This window comes from Hyperoodon ampullatus (assembly GCF_949752795.1).
Source record: "Hyperoodon ampullatus genome assembly, chromosome: 5".
NCBI classification, from domain to species: Eukaryota; Metazoa; Chordata; class Mammalia; order Artiodactyla; family Ziphiidae; genus Hyperoodon; species Hyperoodon ampullatus.
Window position 1 is genome coordinate 144,990,550 of NC_136918.1, and position 19,226 is coordinate 145,009,775.

Genomic DNA, 19,226 nt, shown 5'->3' on the forward strand with positions numbered 1-19,226 from the left:
TCTGTCGTGCGTGGAGATCCCATCAGCGGCCCCGTGGAGCCTGGCCAGTGCAGGCCTGCCAAGGGCGGACCTGCGGTCACCCAAGAGCCCTAGGTGACCATCGCAGATGGCAGGGAAGGTCTGATTCAGGAGACTCTGCCCCTGGGGCCTGAGGCCTGTGGTCAACGGGGCGGGAAAGAAGGCAGGCGGAGCCTCTTAGACGCGCCCCCTGCCATCCACACGCCAGCACCTGACCGACTACCGCCCCTCAGAGAGGTTTTATAATTCAAACTTTTACTGGAAAATTATCTTGATGTTCCAGTAAAGAGACACACTAAAAAATCATCCCATAAGTGGCCTGAACTTTGACAGCAAAGCTTTTTGGTGGAATCTTTTAGGTGGGAGAATAAAATCCAAGAATTATTAAAAAAAAAAAAAAAAAGACGTAAGGCGAGTTTAACTACGGCTCAATGCTATTCGGTATAGTCAAGGTCAGAAAGCAAACCCTCGTCCAACTGTGTCCAACCCCGATGTCAACGGCAAGTCGTCTGTGCTTTTCTGGGGAAATGACAGGGGCTGGGGGGTGGCCCCAAGACGGACTGCAGACGCCCCACTTCCTGCGCGTGGAGCTGCGCGGGCCCGGACGCAGGGAGACGCCCTGCACTGGCTCGCAGACAGAGCAGAGGCATGGGATGTGCAGTTTCCTCCCCAAACGAACAACAGAAAAGCCCTGACGGTCTTAATGTCTCAAGTGACTAAATACAGAAATCAGAGAAGAGGGAACAGAAGCTCCCAGGCCTGGGCCTGGAGGGCAGCTTCCCTCCCCAGGGTCAGAGGCGGATGGGGCAGCGGGTCCCTGCTGACCCACAGCCCGAGGAAAGGCGTGGAGACCGCTTGCCGTGCCACGAAGTGCATCTCAGTTGTTCTCGAATCTAGCGTATGGGTTTTCTTCTCTAAACAAACCTGAAAACAAAACGGGCCTGATTAGAAATGCACTCAGCCAACAGGAAACGAGGGTCAGAAAGCAACACGTGGTGTCTTATATGAAGATTTACTGAGGCCAAAAGGAAGACGGGTATGCTAAGCAGGTTCAAACACTACCCTTAACCTTTTCGTGAAAGTCACACCACAGGTGACTTTAAAACTGAAGTGGAATTTATTGGAAACAATATTTCTAAGAAACACAGATCCTAAGAAATAAGACTTGTTTGCTGATTCTCTCAAAGAGAAATAAGAAATTTAAAGCCACCGTTTCTTCCCTCAGTGGTTGGCTAAATTATACAGAAGAAAACAAAACCAAACCACCTTACTTTAGATATTCTTATAAATGCTGATTAATTTTCAGAATTAAGGCCACACAAAGCAGGTGACTGTCAGTTGAACTGTGAAGGAGCCAAGTACCCAGAGACTCGGAGTTTGCTCTCTGCATCCTGGAAACACACCCTCTCCCCTCTTTAAACGTCTGAACTGTACACGCACCTATCCGGAGCCACTGCAACAAATCGACTTACCACAGGGTTTTGCGGGGTGGGGGACAATGGGGGAAAGGTAAGGGCAGAGGGGAGAAGGCCCTTCTGTCAGAGGAACAGGGTGAGCTTAGCCTGGGGGGGAAAGCGCTCAGCCTGTGGGGGGAAGCACTCAGCCTGGGGGTGGGGCGGAGCACACAGCTGGTTTGGGGTAAAAAACTATCATGTGCCAAATACCAAATACAAGCAGTCTTGTTAAGGCCCTGTTGGGAAGAAAAAAAAAACCCCCAAAACCCCCAGCTCCTGGCTCTACTTCTAGTTTAGAGGGTAAAACAGACACAAACTGCTTTGTGATAAAGAAACCAAAGGCCTTGTGAAGTCAAGAGATGGTTTCGTCTGCGGTGCGTTTGGTGTTAATAGGGGCAAGCACCTCCCTCCCCCTCCCACCAGTAGCTCGAAGGTTCCCCACAGCTGAGGCTTCCTTCCAAAGTCCAGGCCACTCAAAGGGCTTTACACAAAGGGCACAAGATAATTCTATCAGTGCAATTAAAGGGCAACTGACCAGCTCCAAGATAGGAACACAGCGAATCCGTGACTGTTCCAGAAAAGGCCTCGTGCAGGCCGGGCAGAGCAAAGCTCCAGGATCCCATCACTACCTGTGCTATGTTGTGTGTGTGTGTGTGTGTGTGTACACACACACGAGCACACAACCATCCTGTCTTTTATTTCCATTAACGTTAGATGCCAAAGCTCCAGGATCCCATCACTACCTGTGCTATGTTGTGTGTGTGTGTGTGTGTACACACACACGAGCACACAACCATCCTGTCTTTTATTTCCATTAACGTTAGATGCCAAAGCTCCAGGATCCCATCACTACCTGTGCTATGTTGTGTGTGTGTGTGTGTACACGCACACGAACACACAACCATCTTGTCTTTTATTTACATTAATGTTAAAATAAGATGCCAAAAAGCTCCCTTCCATAATTTCCAAATTTCGTTGGAAACCAAGTGCCAGGGAGCAGAAAACACCAATGATATCAGTGGTTTGAAAATCAGTACAGAGCCAGCTAAACACAGGAGCAGGTTCAGTGCTCTCAAACACCGAAAACATAGTCCCCCCACCGAAAACCTCACCAAACAAAAACCCAGAACAGAACCAGGACACAGCTCCCGGGAAACAAGCGGTCCAAGGCCTCAGTGTGGCTACTGCCGACTCGGTCAGGAGGCGGGCCGGGAGCAACTCCAGCACAAGGGAGAAGGCGGGCAGAGCCCCGCAGGTAAGGGACTCACCCCACCGTAGGGCAAACAAGACCACAAGGCGGCAAAGGGCGACAGCACTTCACCAGCAAGCAGGTGCCCGGAAGGCCGGCAGAGGCAGGAGCACTCGCAGGCCTCGTCTCACGGGGCACTGCTCCCGGTGCAGCCCACACCCTACAGCAGAGCCCGCCGGGCGCTGGGGGCGGCCAAGACGGCCAGGCCAGCTCCTGCCAACGGAAATGGAGAGCCAGGCAATTCTCACCATATTTCCTTCTGATTTCATCGTGTCTTGACTTCATCTCTGCTCTCCTAGAAAACACAGAAATCTCGTTCAGCAGCAAATTACAGTGTCAGTTTCGTGTGTGTGTGTGTGTGTGTGTGTGTGTGTGTGTGTGTCTGCACGGCTTGTGGGATTTTAGTTCCCCGACCAGGGATCAAAGCCGGGGCCCCTGCAGTGGAAGCGCAGAGCTCTAACCACTGGACCGCCAGGGAAGTCCCCACAGTGTAATTCCAACAGCTGTGCCTTTCACTCCCTTGTGGCCTCCGGGAGCCAGAACTGAGTGGCGGCGGCTCTGACGTGGCCACGGCCACGCCCCCACCGGGACGGGCAGGGTGCTGAGCACGGACCCCTTCATTTCAAGAAAAGCAATTCCAATACCCCGTACCGTGATTGACGACATTTTTTTCCGTATGAAAACGAACCAATCAGCAACGATCTTACGCTTGGTTCTGAAGGTGGTTAGGAGCTCGCAGGAGCCTCGGCCCAGCAGCCGTGGGCTGACAAGCCCCCAGCCCCCCGCGCACACGCCAAAGGGCTCTGGAACCTGGGACGCACGGTCACCAGAGCACTAGTCACACAAAAGGCCCGGTGTGGCCTCGGACAGACAGGAGACCCCAGGCAGAAGCCTTCCTCCTGCTGAGCCCCCGCGGGCTCAGAACCGGACGGGCCTCCAGAGGCCTCGCCGGCCCAACCCCTAAGTCCCGGCTGGTGGCCACCGGCCAGATCCCTGCCACGCGGCTTCCCACCCTCCACGTCACCACCGAGAAGCCCCCTCGGACGCCCGACACGGTCCTGACTTTTCCACATGGAGAAAACTGGGACCGAGTAACCGCCCCCGAGTCGCGGGGCCTCACCGCTCCTCCTGGCGGACCCGGCGCTCCTCTCGCTCCCGAGCAGCCCTCTCCTCGCTCTTGTCCGGCCGCCGGCTCCGCCTCCTCCCGTAGCAGCAGCAGCAGCAGCAGCAGGCGACAGCCAGGAGCAGGGCGCCCCCAAGCACCGACAGGGCAATGATCAGGGCCTCGAAGTTCACTGCCAATGCAAAGGCGCAGAGTCAGGGCCCAGCTCACGGCCACGCCCCCTCCTCGGCGGGGTGGTGGGTGGTGGTGGGGGACACGGACGACGACACCCCCGCCTTCCTCCAGCCTGCTTCTGTGACTTAGTCACCATTTCCATCAACCTGAAGCAACAGGTAGCTTTTCTCATCACCTGATGCTGAAAAGCGGTTTCCAACCTGAGAAAAGTTAACAAAACCAGGAAAAAAGAGAAGCTCCGCAGTGCACTCAGCTGCTACAACACTTGAAACTCAATCTCACGCAATCGGATGCTAAGCCCGACGCGGCTTCCGTGAGAGCCTCCCATCTGCTGCCGACAGGACACACGTCTGCCCGCGTGGGCAGACTACCAGCTGGAGCTGCGGCCCAGGCCAACGCCCAGGGGCTGGAAAACGGTGACTGTGATTTCCTGTCCAGACCAAACGCACTCAGAACAAGTTGCAATTCTTTCCAACTTCTCTTGAGGATTTACAAATTAAAACCCGTCAGTCGGTACTTTTCCACTCCATTCAAGCCAGAGCCCATCACAGGACGGGCTGACACCTTCCAGTTAGCACCGCCCCGCCCTGGACAGTGGTGCGACCATCATAGGACGGCCTCCTGCAGCACAGAGCTCGTAAGCTCGGGTGCCACTGGTTTCTTGGTTGGGGGGAGGTGGGGTGGGCTGGGGTCTGGAAGGTGAGAGCGCTTCCTCGGGTCAGGGAGGGAGACACCAGTGCCCCGGTGCCTCCAGCCCCCCTAAGGCTGCCAGTGTGACAGCACTCGCTCTGCCTTCTGACCTTTGAACCATGTGGATTTTCCTCCTCTGACCTGTTCTGGAAGTGCCAGAATTGCAAGATACAGTAGTAACAGGAGACTGCCACAAGCAGGTGGCGTAACTTTTTGACTAGAGAACTCGAGAACAATCAACTTTATTTTTATTTACTTTTTAAAATAAATTCATTTATTTTATTTATTTATTTTTGGCTGCGTTGGGTCTTCGTCACTACACGTGGACTTTCTCTAGTTGCGGCGAGCAGGGGCTACTCTTCATTGTGGTGCGCGGGCTTCTCATTGTGGTGGCTTCTCTTTATTGTGGAGCATGGGATCTAGGCGCATGGGCTTCAGTAGTTGTGGTGCACAGGCTCAGTAGTTGTGGTGCACAGGGTTAGTTGCTCCGCTGCATGTGGGATCTTGCCGGACCAGGGATTGAACCCGTGTCCCCTGTGTTGGCAAGTGGATTCTTAACCGCTGTGCCACCAGGGAAGTCCCGAGAACAATCAACTTTAAATACTGGCGAGGGACTTTCCTGGTGGCACAGCGGTTAAGAATCCGCCTCCCAGTGCAGGGGATGTGGGTTTGATTCCTGGTCAGGGAACTAGATCCCACATGCTGCAACTAAGAGTCTGCATGCCACAATTATGGAGCCTGCGAGCCACAACTAAGGAGCCTGCCTGCCACAACTAAGACCCAGTGCCCCCAAAATAAATAAATAAAATAAAATTTAAAAGAAACCAAAAAACCCAAAAACCCGTGAGACCAGTAAGACAGTTGGCTCTAAAATACACCTACCCCCACAAGAGCTTTTCTGATTAGCAGCTAAACCCAGTTATAAAACAGAAACAGAAATCCCACCACGATGGGAAACAAAACTATGGGCTTCTTTCCGAGAAATCTACTCTAGGACGTACTAGACCAGAACGGAGAGAGACACCTGTTCCCAGACGAGGGTTCAAACGGTAAAGATCTTGCTGTTCTCCAACTGAACGTGTGTGTGTGTGTATTTTTGTTTGTTTGTTTTTTGGCTGAGCTGTGCAGCATGTGGGATCTTAGTTCCCCGACCAGGGATCGAACCAGGTCCCCTGCAGTAGAAGCGCAGAGTCTTAACCACTGAACCACCATGGAAGTCCCCTGAACGTATATATTTAAGGTCGTTACAATCACAACCCCAATTCTGCCTAGAACTGGTTAAGATGATTTCACAGTTACTTGTAAGAATAAAAGCACCCATGGCCCAGGGCTGAGTTAGCGAGAGGCGCTGGCCCGACGGGGTGGACCAAGAGGGTCTCCAGTGGCCTGACCGCAAGGCCCCACCACTCAGCTCCCGTGGATGAGGTCCCAGCTCCCTGCAGGCCCAAGGAATAAACCCGACAAGGTCAACGCACCTTCTCTCAGGAACCGGGGTACCACACCCTCCTGTTACTACAAAGTCTGCCCCCCAGCGCCCCTGCTCACCCCCCGTGAGCCCGTGTGCCCCCATGCTGCCTGGGTGGCATCAACTGGGGCAGCCACTCTTGAGAAACGTGCGGCCGACCAACTAAGGCTAGACGTGAAAAGGGTGCCAGTCAGCAGTCTGCTCCGAAGCGCACGCCCAGGGCGGGTGGGCGTCTGTGTCCAGCCCCCGCGGGAGCACTCGGCAGCCCGCACGCAGCCCGGTGTGCACCAGTGCACCGCAGCAGTCGCCCACGGGGTCCTGAGGGACAGGCGCGCACTGGACGTGGTCTGTGTGTTCTGCTGAGCGGCGATAACCTGCAGACTCACGTGAAGACTCACTGAGTACACGGGCATTTGTATATGCACAAGTGTACGTGCATGTGTGCACGCATGTGTCTGTACTTGCACGTGTATACGTGTGCATGTCCTCTGGAGGCCAGGGCCCGGAGAGAGGGAGCGAGGGCTCACGTGTGCACTGTGTTAGAGTCATGCTTCAGTTTAAAAGCATTTTAACAGTTAAGGTCCCAGATGCCGATGGTTGGTTCCCTGGTGCGGGAGCCATCTCTGCGGAACAGACCGGGAGGGAAGGTTCCACGGAGGAGGCGGCCGCCAACGTGGAAGCAGACGGCCGTGTGGCCCAAGGAGCCTTTCTGGAGTGAGGGCAGCAAAGGGAACGGCCAGCTGGGAGGACGTGACGGGTGTGTCTGCACATGTACACGCACTCATACACACACACTCCCACAGACACAAACTTCTGGGTTCCCTGGGTTTCAGCTGGTGAAATCAGAAGTGATTTCAGAAATGAAATCAGAAGTTTCAGACGGAGGCTGACAGATTCTGAGATGGAAATCAATTAGAAAAAAGACAGATAAAACAGCTCATCACAATTCTCTGTGAGAGCACTGGCTCCTGTGACCTGTAGCCAGGCGGCCTCCCGATGGCCCCAGACCTGAAGCCTCAAAGGAGAGGATTAATAAGCCCAACTCATAAAAATGAGCTCCATGTGGCAACACACACCACAAACCAACTTAAAAGGCCACCTAGGAAACAACCTGGGACTCACCTAGGGATCACTTCCCTTGGAGAAAGAGCACCACTGAGGCAGGTGCTGACACACCACCCGCATGGCCCCGGGACGTGGGGAGATGCCTGCAGAGCCCAGCCAAGGCCGTGGCCTTCAGGGCAGCCTCCAGACCCGGGCCAGCCACTTTCCCAGCCGCCACCGCTCTCACCGGCCTCCCCCACCTCCCCACTTCTGGCAGCTTACATTAACTGAGCACAACCAGAATTTTCAAAACGGCACTGGTTTTGCAAGAAGCCAGTGAGAACAGCGACTTACCCCAGCACACACCCCAGCGCGCAGAGCTCAGCTTGCAGAGAGAGCTGGGCGGCAGGATTTTGGTCACCGGATAGTCCAAGCACGCCTTGTCAGTGTTGCACCAAAGACACTGCAAGAGGCGATGACAGGGCATCAGACGCGTAAATGCTGAAGGGCAGACGGGCCAGGGTCCGACCCGCGCCAGCCCCGCCGGCCACACTGCTGTTCCCCCTCGGCCCCCTTCCCAACACTGGCTCAACGCCGCCAACCCACCAAGGCCCTCCTCACTCAAACCTCTTCCACCGGGCGCCCTGCCTGCCTCGCCGCCTCCTTGCTGGTCCCCGCCCGGGGCCCCTGCACGGCCTGCTCCTCCCGCCCGGATGCTCCCCTACCTTCCGAGGCACCACCTTCTAGCACCCAGAGCACCCAGGCGTCAGCCGCCTGCAGGAAGGCAGGCCTTTGTGCCCTTCTCCACGTCCCCCTGCAGGAGGGACCGAGCCGGGCATGGTTGGAGTGGTGTCCGCCCATGGTCATCACCCTGTAAAGATCCTCATTTGATCTCTAGGACTGAACCAAGCGGTCTGTCTTATTGCTGGCTGTCTTAAAGATGATTCAACTAAAGCGCAAGGGCATCTGTCCAGAACGGCAGAGCTGGAGAAAACCTGGCAGGTGTGCCCGAGTCCCTGGAACGCACGGCAGAGACCTGGCCAGCACACCAACCAAGGGGCCCAGAGCCGGGCAGGCACTGGCACAGATGTTGAGGTTTGGGTCAACCTAACAACCCACCCAGGTCAGGACGTTCAGGATATTTTCAAGCTTGAAGGTAAAGATTTTACTAAGTTTTTTTTCTTTGAGGTTTTAACAGGATGGAAGGTTATGGTATGTTTTGGTCCCAAGTTAGGGTGAAAATCTATTACAGAAAAATGTTTTACTGAAACCTGGGGTCCCAGGGCCACTGACACGGTGTCCACTTTGGTGTCTTGTGTTCAAAATGACAAACAGCAGGGAGGCCCTCTTCATTTTGGCCGTTTCAGAATACCTTCCATTTCAGTGGTTCTTTCCTGGCTTAACAATTTCTGGGAAATCCACCATTTTCAAACAGCTCAAGTTTTAAACACCTAATTTTCCATTTTTACATGACAGTTTTACCAAAAGCCATATGAGCTCACTAGGAGGATAAGTTCTCTTTGTCGTGGTGTCGTGGCTGTTTGTCGCTCTTGTTTTTTAGATTAATGAGGTACACGCACGTGGTGAACAACGCAGGGGCGCCAGCAGATCCTTCTGGAAGCCCATGTGCATTGAGGATTGGCACGCGGCGGGGTCTACCCTGGCCCTGGCTTTCATCTGCACTTCTGACCTCACCTGTCTGGGTTCAGAGTGGGGGTCAGGCCTTCAGAGGAGGTGGCGCCCCACTGTGGTCTGGGCACCCCCCAACCCCACACAAGGAGGCCGAGCACGGGCACTCCAGCTCGAGGCCCCCTCAGCACTGCGTGAGCCCGGCGGGGGCCGGGAGGGCTCCGAGCATACCCGCCGCGTCTCGGGGCCCGGCTGTAAGACAAGAGGCCTCCAAGGTGGAGTGAGCCCTGTGGGAAAGCCCTGGGCACAGGTCAACAGTCGCAGAGGAGGGGCTAAACATGCTCCCGCCTCCCTGGCCCCCACCCTGCTGCCGGTCACTTCTGCTCATGCCTGCGGGCCCTGGGGTCTCACACAAGTTCCAGGCTGTGTGAAACTTATGTGTTTTATTTCAGGAGCGGAAGTAGCATGTGAACAACACTCAAGTGGTGTGTGCAGCTTTCATGAGATGGTTTAATATGCCTGAGAAAGGCTGTTAAGAGCCATCATGAAAAATACCTCCACAAACCCCAGACCACAGAACCCGGAACACACACAAGCGGCCCTGGAGTCAGAGACAGCGGGTCTGCTTCTGGATCACGTGCTGACCCTGTGATACTTACAGAGACGTTCTTCAGGCATTCTTCACAGGTTCTGTTTGTGTTCTGAGAACAACCTGCAGGGGAAAGAACAAACATCACTGAGAATCCTGCGGCATCGACGCGGGGAGGGGCAGGCAAGTGACGCTCCGAACCCCGAAGGGACGGCGCCTCCCGCACCAAGCCTTCAAGGCACATGACTGAGCCTCTACTAGCAGGGCCCTGGGAGGACACACAAGCTGCACACATGTGGTCCTGACCCCAGGGGTCTCCTGGGAGAGAAGACGGTGCCGCCCAGCAAGGCCGGCCGCCTACGTCTCACCTGCGTGGTCGCACACCACTGACCGGCTCGTCAGCAGACACCCTGGAGCCAGAGGCCTCAGCGATGCCAGGCCAGACTCAAACCAGGCCGTGGTCCCCTCGCCGGTCCCAACCCTGCGGACACCCCCTGCACCCCCGGGCACTCTTCACTGTACAGGTGCTACGGGAAGGGCTCAAACCCCGAGCAGCTGACAGCTCCGGAAGGCAAGCTAAGCAGAAGTGAAGAGCTGGTGTACGAATAAAGGATTCCAATCCACCACCAAGCAGCCGCGCTTCACCCCACGCCGCCCCTTAAGACACGCACACACTTGGAAGAGGCCTGAGCACATCCCATCAGCCACCAGGAAAGGCACGTGAGAATCGCAGTCAGGCCCCACTTCACACCCACCAGAACGGCTGCATTACAAAGACTGACGATGCTCATGGTGGTGAGGACGGGGCTCAGCGGCTCGACAACAAACACGTGCTCCTCCGAGACCTGGCAATTCCACTCTCAGTCTCGTACCCACGACAAACCAGAACACACGTGCACAGGGACACCTGCACAGGGGGGCTGATGGCAACTTTACGTATAGGAACAGCCGAGAGCTGAAAATGGCCCAGATGTCCAGGCGCCCCGCACGCCCCTCGGCCTCCCCACTGGTCCTGAGAGCTGCCAGGTGGTTCCCTGGCCAGGGCCTCTGTGCGGCCTGCTCCTCCTGCCTGGATGGAGGACCCGACCCTCCCCGGGACCACCTCCTCCTAACACGCTGCACCCAAGGGGGAAGGAGGCAGAGGTCGTTGGAGGATGGACAGGGAAACCGGTCCAGTCCTACAGTGGGACGCTCTTCAGCCCTGAAAAGAAGTGCGCCGTCTACGTCACACACGATGACTCTACAAATGACGTGGGTTGGGGGAAGCCTCCCGCAAAGGCCCGCAGCGCAGGGCTCGGGGATGGGTGAGACTCATCTTCAGGGGCGGAGCGGGGGAAGGATGGGCTGGGTGGGGCCCCAACCTCCTGGAGAGGCCTGTTCTGAGGCTTGTAGGAGGTCAGGGTCTCACGGGTGTAACTCACTGGATGGCACATGTAGGATTCCTGCATTTCACTGTATGTAAACTTGATCTCAAAAGAAGGAGACGAACATTGAGCTCTTAGTGATGAGGTGCACGGGGTGGGGGTGGGGGGCGTGCGCCGCTGTAACTTCAAAATGCGACAGACCTGGTGGTGGGCAGAGGGCTGCTCACTGCCCAGCTCTCCCAACTTCCCTCTACTTTCCAAGATTCTCCTAATAAAATGTAGGGGAAAAGAGCTTTAGCTTTAAGTTACAATTGTATTCATGTTTGCTAAGCAGGACTCATACAGTAAACTGCTACTTTGAAATAGCTGGAGAGTTCTTCTATTCAACAGTCTTCTACGTTCCATTTTTAAAAACCAAAATCCGGGCTTCCCTGGTGGCGCAGTGGTTGAGAATCTGCCTGCTGATGCAGGGGACACAGGTTCAAGCCCTGGTCTGGGAAGATCCCACATGCCGCGGAGCAACTAGGCCCGTGAGCCACAACTACTGAGCCTGCGCGTCTGGAGCCTGTGCTCCGCAACAAGAGAGGCTGCGATAGTGAGAGGCCCGCGCACCGCGATGAAGAGTGGACCCTGCTAGCCACAACTAGAGAAAAGCCCTCGCCGCACAGAAATGAAGACCCAACACAGCCCTAAATAAATAAATAAATTTAAAAACCAAAATCCTATTTTATTTGAAATGAAAGCTCATCTGTCACAATGCACCATTCTACGGCAGTCGTTATTGAGTAGTACCCTCCTCAGAGCCTCTAGCGGCGTGCTGCCTGGTTTGTGTTTAAGCCGATCCTAAACTGCTTTACTCCCTCAGCCCCAGGAAGGTAGAGCCAGTTGGCGGCCCCCGAAACACCTCCACTTCTCAGAGCACTGCCGAGAGGGGCCCCGGGGCCCTGTGGACCGGCAGGAGGGAACAGCCCCGAGGTCGGTTTCACTCACGAGCCGGATTCCCAGTTCTGTGCACCAAGGGGCTGAGAGAGGACGGCACACATGTTGCCAGGTCTGTGGTCTCCAGCCACTGTCCCCACTGAAAGGAAACGGGCGGAACAACAATACCAGAACCGGGGCAGAGAAAGGACACCCCGGCCTTGGACAGCTTGCTGAGCCAGAAAGTGGCACAGGGACCCAGAGGCCGGCGTGGCTCAATGTAACATCAGAGTGAATGACAGTAACGGACTCCCAGCTCCTGAACGCCCATGATTCCACACGGATACAGAACAAACACAGGGAAGGACAAGTAGCCAAGAGTCCCCGTCACAGTCAACAGGGACACCAAGACCACTGCGCCGTCTGCGGAGGGACGAGATGCTGTGTACGGTCTCAGAGCACCCCCCGCCCCGGTCTATTTATACTTGTGAATAGAAAATGGCACCTGAAAAGTGATCGGAGATATCACCAAGACAACCTGTGACAAGACAACGGCACAAAGTGACAGCAGGTGCCTCTGAGGGGTGCAGGAAAGGGACAGTCACCCAGTGGCTGAATCCTCCCCAAACGCACCCGAATCAAATCAGAGGAAACCAGACAGGACCACAAAGGGGCCTCTGAGCACAAGGACAGGCTGAGGAGCTATTCCAGGGGAACAGAGGTTGAGAGACATGACACCTAAAAGCAACACGCCAGCCGGGGTCAGAGGACCGAGGACGCTATTGAGGTAAGTGGTGATCTGTGTGTACAGGCGTGTGTTAAATCAAGGGTCCGGGATCGTACCAATGGTCTCTGTGCAGACTTGACCGTCACGTTCTGGCTATGTCCTTCTTAGGAGGTGCACCCTGGCCAATTTAGGGTAAATGGCCACATTACAACTTGCTCTCAAACGGTTTGGTGACAACAGTAACAGGCAGCGGCCTCCCTGGTGGCCCACTGGTTAAGACTCAGCGCTTTCACTGCGGTGGCCCGGGTTCAATCCCTGCTCGGGGAAGGAAGATCCCACAAGCTGCCAGGCATGGCCAAAAGAAACAGAAACAAGCAGACACAGACAAGGAGCAGCAAAGCAAATATGGCAAAGGCTGTAAGAACAGAAAGGGACTCAGGAGTTCACTGTACCATTTACTCCTTCAACTTTTTCTGCTAAAGCGATGGGCAGGGAGGTATGGTGGGGACCTGCACGACGCCTGCCACACCCACTCTGAGGCCTTCTGAAGCACTGTAAGAGAGGCCCCAGGCAGCAGGTGATGAAGCATGGGAATTTTTTCTCAGGCCTCTCCAATTTAAAAGTCTGTGTGATAACTGGCCTTGCGTGAACTAACAGACATCGGCTCCAAGATACGCACCATAAACCCGTCCACCCTGGGGTCTCTGGGTCACGGGCCAGATGAGTCAACAGAGAGGCCTGGGAGGGGAAGGACCAAGGAGCCGGCCTCGCCCTTCTCCTGCTCCCAGCACGGCCGGGAGCCAGGCAGGTCCTCAACCCGGAAACGCCCACGTTCAACAGCCCTCCCAAAGCCGGTTCAGAGCCGAGAAAAGGTGGTTCCCTCCTCGCCCTTGAAAACACCAGGGTGTTTTGCGTAGTAAGACAGGGAAATACGTTAACCATTTGCAGCTGCTTCAGAGACTGGGCATCAGCGGTCACTCACTGCATCTTATCTCATCCCGGAAACAGAAAACTTTGTGCCGAAAGCCAGAGACATGTAAACATCTGGCCTGAGTTTCCGAGGTCTAACGCTGAATGTCACCGTTCTGACTTCGGAAGGCCCGTGGCCGGGACTCTTCAGCTTGGACTCCCCTTACCAGTGACTAGAGACCCTTAAGTCTCATGCTCTTAGGAAACTAAGTTAAAAAAAAAAAGGTTCTCAGGACACACTAACCCATGATACATTTGAGTTCCTTCCTAAAGTTTCGGGTGAGTCACTGCTTAAGCACAAAAGGGCACACACTAGTGTGTGTAAAGAGGTATGGTTTTAAAAAACAAGGAAGTGAGTAAATATATTTACCGTGGAACACGACAGGCCAGAGGGCTGCATTCGGCAGTGCCCTCAGCAGTGGAAAAGCCCCAGAACCGGGCACTACGGCCGTGCCACACGGTGACAGGGCACAGAGCGCCTGCGCTGTCAATTTCACCTGAGAAACGAGGCAGAAAGTTCACCTAGACAAAAAGTCCTGGCTGTCCTACCGCCTCAGCAGAAAAGGGGGAGTGAGGAGGGCAGAGGGCAAAGGCTCGGACCCGTGCACACACCCAATGCCCCGCAACTTGCTTGGAAGCCCCAGTTCTCAGCAGCAGGACCGCTGTAAGGAGCCCCCGCCCCCAGCTACCCTGGCCACCACCAGCTCCTCCGGACTCCTCTGTTTAGGACAAGACTGAGGTCCCTTTAGGGGCTGCCTTCCCTCTAGATGTAAAGGTGAAACTCTGGGGTGGAGTCTGACCCCACACACAATTAAAGCGGCGTCCGAAGCCCCTGAAACTTCCTTAATTCAATGAACTTCCTTCTGAAGATCTCCAACACCTTGTCAGTTCCTAACGTCTCCCCCGCACCCAAGTGCACAGTAGAGAAGACAGACGTTAGACACGGCTGGGTTTGGACTGGTATGATGGTCTCTGAATTCACACACCCGTGACGGTTAATTTCATCTGTCAACTTGACTGGGCTAAGGGATGCCCAGAGAGCTGGTGAAACACTTTGTTTCTTTCTTTCTTTTTTTAAGGTTTTTTTTTTTTTCTTTTCTTTTTTTTTTTTTTTTTTTTTGTGGCCTTACTGTGCAGCTTGCAGGATCTTAGTTCCCCAACCAGGGATGGAACCCGAGCCCCCGGCAATGCAAGCGCAGAGTCCTAACCACGGGACTGCCAGGGAATTCCCAAAACACTGTTTCTGGTAGTGTCCGTGAGGGTGTTTCCAGAAGAGACGAGCATGAGTTGGTGGACGGATGAAAGCACCTGGCCCTCTCCAAGGTGGGTGGGCATCACCTAACCAACTGAGGGCCCGAACAGAACAGAAAGGCAAGGAAGGAGTCTGCTCTTTGTGTGAGAACCGAGACGTCCACCTCCCCCTGCCCTTGGGCCTTCAGGCGTAGACTGGGCCGTATCCCCCGGGCTCCCCGCTGCCTGGCCTTGAGGTGTGGCCTGGACTACACACCAGCTCTCCGGGAAAGCAGACGGCAGCTTGTGGGCTCCTCGGCCCCTCAGTCACGTGATCCAGTCCCTCAAAATAACTCTTCCTCTATAGCTACGTATATCCTGTTGGTTCTGTTTCTCTAGAGTGATTTTTCTTAATACACACAGCATCCTTGCGAGGAAAACAAAGTCTCTTAAACAGTGTAGTCACATTCCTATAGCATGACAAGCGGTAAAATCTCACAGCAAGCCCAGGCTCAGTGTGGCTAGAAGAAGAGCCACTTTTCTCCTGAAATACTAGGGTTCGAGTCCAGTTTCACTCCCAAACTGTCACAGGACATGCCCACTCAACCCACAGGGGTCTCTACCCTTAAGTCCAGGGCTAGGGCGCGGTGAAAAGCTGGCAGTCAAACACACCTGGGGCATTTCCTGACACACCCACTTTAACAATATACAGCCGGTGGCCACCAAGGAGAGGTTCTCGGGTGACTGAGGACTCCTGGCTCTCAGCCACCCAGTTTGGTAAAAAAGCACTCACCACATTTGTGCTGAACAATCCATCCGGACCGAAAGTTCCCTATTCTGTGTCACTCGACTGCTGCATTAACGAATAATATCACAAACGTACACACAAGTATGCTTAGAAGGCGATGAGAAAAAACTCAAGCAGTCCTGCCCTGGAACCGACACCCCAAGAGGTCACAAAGAGGAAAGGTGCTTTGCTGTGATAAACAAAAGGTAACGAAGCCGCAGCTAACTGGCGCTGAGAAAACCCCCGGCCCCTCAGGCTGACCCAGGTCGGTTAGGCCACCGGCCCGAGGCTCGATTCCCCACACTAGCGACCACGCGGGGATGCCACACACAGCAGCCAGATCAAACGCTCCCAAGATTCCCAGCAGCCTGCAGACCACCGACAGGAAGCCACCCTCCAGCACCAGCGCTTCTGGAACTGCTGGGCCCTTAGGTCATGCACTCCCCTCACCACACCCCCCGACTCTTAACTGCCGTTTCCTGGTCAGGCCCCCCAGGAACTCGTCGCCTCCACTTGCCGGTCACCACCGTGGGCCCGGCACCTGGCACAGGTATTTAGTTACGGAGAACAGGGGGGATCGCCTAGCAAGGCCGCCCACCTGCCCACGGAGCGCGGGCCCGCAGAGCCCAGGAACCAGCGGCAGGGCGGGCTCAGCCCAAGCACCGGCCGCTATCCCTGGAGCTCCTCGGAGGGGCCTACTCCGCACGGTGGCGGGTGTAGGGGCCGCATACAGGCCTCCTCGAAGCAAGCAGGGCCCCCAACACACCAGTCGCGCCCGCACAAGGGCCCGGCCCCTGGACTCCGGCCGCCGACCCGCTGTGGGACAAGCGAGCTCCCCAGCTCTGCTTTCGACCCCGAGTCCACACCCGAGACGGCTCTTTCCGAGGGTCGTGGCGCCGCTGCGTTCGGCCAGGCCGACGCCGTGGTCCTGGACCACCCCGCATGCTGAGCCAGGACAAAGGGCCGGCCCACCGCCGTCCCCGAGCCCCGCCGCCCCAGGCTGGCCCCCCGGCCGCAGGCCGCGCGGGCCCGGAGCAGCGACCCAGAGCGGCTGTGACCCCCGGCCCTCCGGCCCCCTTGACCCCGACACCGCGCCCCCCGCGCCCTCCCCCTCCGCCGCGACCCCGCCCCGCACCCCCCGGCCCCCCCGCCCCCGAGCCCGCCGGCTGCCCTCACCCTGCGCGGCGGCCGCCGGGAGGAGCACCATAAACAGCGCGGTGCCGCCGAGGGCCAGTCCCCAGCGCGGAGTCGGCCCGCGGACCCTGCCAGACGCCATGGCGGCTGCAGCCCCGCCGATCGGTCGTCGTCCTCGTCTGCCGGACGCGCAGCACCTCGGACCCCGGCCAGGCGCCTCCGCCCGGAAGGGCCGCGCGCCGGAGGTGGGCGGGGCGGCGGACGGGCCAGTGCGGAACAGGGGCCCGCCCCTCGCCGCTCGCGGTCCCGCCTCCCGGCGCGCGGATCGGTGCGCCTGCGCGGCGGGAAGGCCGCGGGCTGCGGAGGGCCGCTGAGGCTCAGTGCGCTTGCGCGGCTGGGAGGGGCGCTACGCAACCTTGACCGTAAAGGGGTGGAGGGTCGCTCAGGGAGTGGAGGGGAGTCGTTGCTTTCTGGGCTGGTCCCGCGGGCCTCGCAGAGCCAGCACGCTGGGCCCTGACCCCCGCCCGGAAGACCTTCGTCCCGGAGGTCACCTCCCCCGAGTCGGGGCTCGGGCCGCGGGGAGGGAGCGGGCGGGCGGCGGCCGGCTCCTGGGAGGTCTGCTGGATCCCGGCCCCGGACGGCGTCATGGAATGATAAAAACATAAACTGCCAGAGTCCAGTTGCTTTCTTTTTAAGATTGTGTTTCCACAGCCAAAGTACAGTGGGGCTTTGGGTATTGTATAGGGAAGCCAGGGATACTTCTCCTAAACTTCCTGGGGTCACTGGCTTGTGGCTTCCTGGACCAGCCTGGTAAGACCACCTTCCCAGTAGCAGCAGTGCTGGGATCAGGGGTGGGCCGTCCGTCACGGGGGAGGTGTCTGCCATCTTTGACCTAATTCAGGGCCCCAGCGTCACTTACTGGGTCGTGTTCCATTGCTGTCCCACACCTACCTCAACTCTGAGGGCTGTGGTGAAATCCGGGCAGTGGGCTTTGCAGTCCAATACGGAATCTAGCTGACCCCGGCGAGGTAGGTGTGGTGCAGACTGATCAGAGCATCCCTCCCTCTCAGTGTGCTGGGATTCAGCGGTGTGGCCTTTAAAATCTTCCATACTTGCTCTCCCTGAGACGGCCCCAACTGGTTGGAATGTAACTGGCCCTCAACCCCCAGGGTCAGTGTGGAAAGACTTCTCGGCCAGGAGGACACAGTTGGTTGCAGTGTATTTGTGCCTCTACCATGTGCAGGGACCAAAGGCAAGGTGACCTCATCCTGCCCCGCTGCCAGATGTGGAAAACTGGGCCCAGCAGGGTGCCTGCAGAAGGTCATAGGGCCAGGAAAACAGCGCATCAGGACTGTGAGGCTGGCATCCCAACCCCGCCAGTTCCTACCTCCATGACCTCAGCTTCCGTGCGCTTTAGTGGCACAGCTCAGCTCACAGCCCTGCTGACCATCACAAGGTCACGGGGTCTCGCACAGAAAGGACCCGAGGGCCACAGGTTGGGGCCCAGTGTTAGCGTCCCTGTGCCTGGCGCTCCTGCACACGGTGACTGCACATCGGTGACGTCACACCAGTGTGGATGTCCAATGTTTTAACAAGCATGCCTTCAACTTGGCTCTGGCTCTCTGTAGAGGGACAAAGTTCCTTCCTGTTCATGTGAGGCAGCAAAGCGCCCTTGACTGCAGTAAGCTGTGTCTGCCCCACATCCTCCAGTTCAAACACTTCTTATCTTCCTTTGGTTTGGATCTTCTGTTATAGAAAAAGATGTTTAAAGACTCATTTGCCATTGGAACTGGAGTAAACACCAGCCCGAGATAAACAACAAGGTCCTACTGTACAGCACAGGGAACTATATTGAATATACTGTGATAAACCATAATGGAAAATAATATAAAAAAAGAATGTCTATAAGTGTGTAACTGAGTCACTTGGCTGTACAGCAGAGATTGGTACAACACTGTAAATCAACTAGACTTCAATTAAAAAAAATTTTTTTAAAAGAAAGTTTTGGAATTAAAAACAAAAACACCATCCTGGGCTTAGAACTATGGCCCCAGAAAGCAACATTTTTTCATCCTAACAACCACACAACCACCATGTACTGGCATTTGAAGGACATTGGACATTTGTAAACATTAACCAAGACGCAGTGAACGCTACTGCATCTCAAACAGTGCCATCAGCGATGGCATTTTAAAATACAACTGAGCTGTGGGACAATTCTACAATGAGGAAGTTCAAAAAAACCCTCAGTAACTGGAGCCCAAGTCCCTGTTTGAAAAGGGGGAGGATGGGACAGCATTATTTAACTTGACACATTCGATTGTCAAAGAGCTTCAAGCTGATAGGAAAGACCCAAAACCACACAGGATGAGAAATACGAAATACAGTGACTTTTCAGAGAAACAGAATGATGATTCTATTTGCCATCTGGAATTAAAAAAGAATGTATGTTTTTTCCAGAACAGCGGTTAAGGGATGAGATTTGATACAGTTCGTGGTGTTAACTTAGGAGGAGTGTCCAACAGCAGCACCATGGACAGGGCTGTCCGGGGGTGGACAGGCCACGGTGGGCTGAGGCCTGAGCCCGGCTGGTTCTGGAATTCCAGGGCCCCCGCCCCTGGACTGTGCATATGGCAATCTCACAATTTGGGCCTTTTCACCT

General features: G+C 55.8%; 1 protein-coding gene across 1 annotated transcript; it reads right to left on the reverse strand.

Annotated features, from left to right (window-relative positions):
• Window positions 1–343: 343 nt before the first annotated feature.
• On the reverse strand, window positions 344–16,716 carry PTTG1IP (PTTG1 interacting protein). The gene is made up of 6 exons (XM_079704618.1): window positions 16,607–16,716; window positions 9,506–9,558; window positions 7,572–7,680; window positions 3,842–4,016; window positions 2,970–3,016; window positions 344–942 (listed from the first exon to the last, which is right to left on the reverse strand). Exons 1-6 carry the CDS (start codon window positions 16,704–16,706, stop codon window positions 896–898), a joined length of 531 nt encoding a protein of 176 aa, XP_079560744.1. The 5' UTR covers window positions 16,707–16,716; the 3' UTR covers window positions 344–895.
• Between the last annotated feature and the right edge of the window lie 2,510 nt (window positions 16,717–19,226).

Excerpts from the sequence above, each read along its gene's own strand:
- PTTG1IP (XM_079704618.1), bottom strand. The coding sequence starts at position 16,706 with ATGGCGTCTGGCAGGGTCCGCGGGCCGACTCCGCGCTGGGGACTGGCC. Across the intron at positions 9,559-16,606 it reads CCCGGCGGCCGCCGCGCAGG|GTTGTTCTCAGAACACAAAC; the intron begins GTGAGGGCAGCC and ends TTTCCCCTGCAG. Across the intron at positions 943-2,969 it reads TGAAATCAGAAGGAAATATG|GTTTGTTTAGAGAAGAAAAC; the intron begins GTGAGAATTGCC and ends TTTTGTTTTCAG.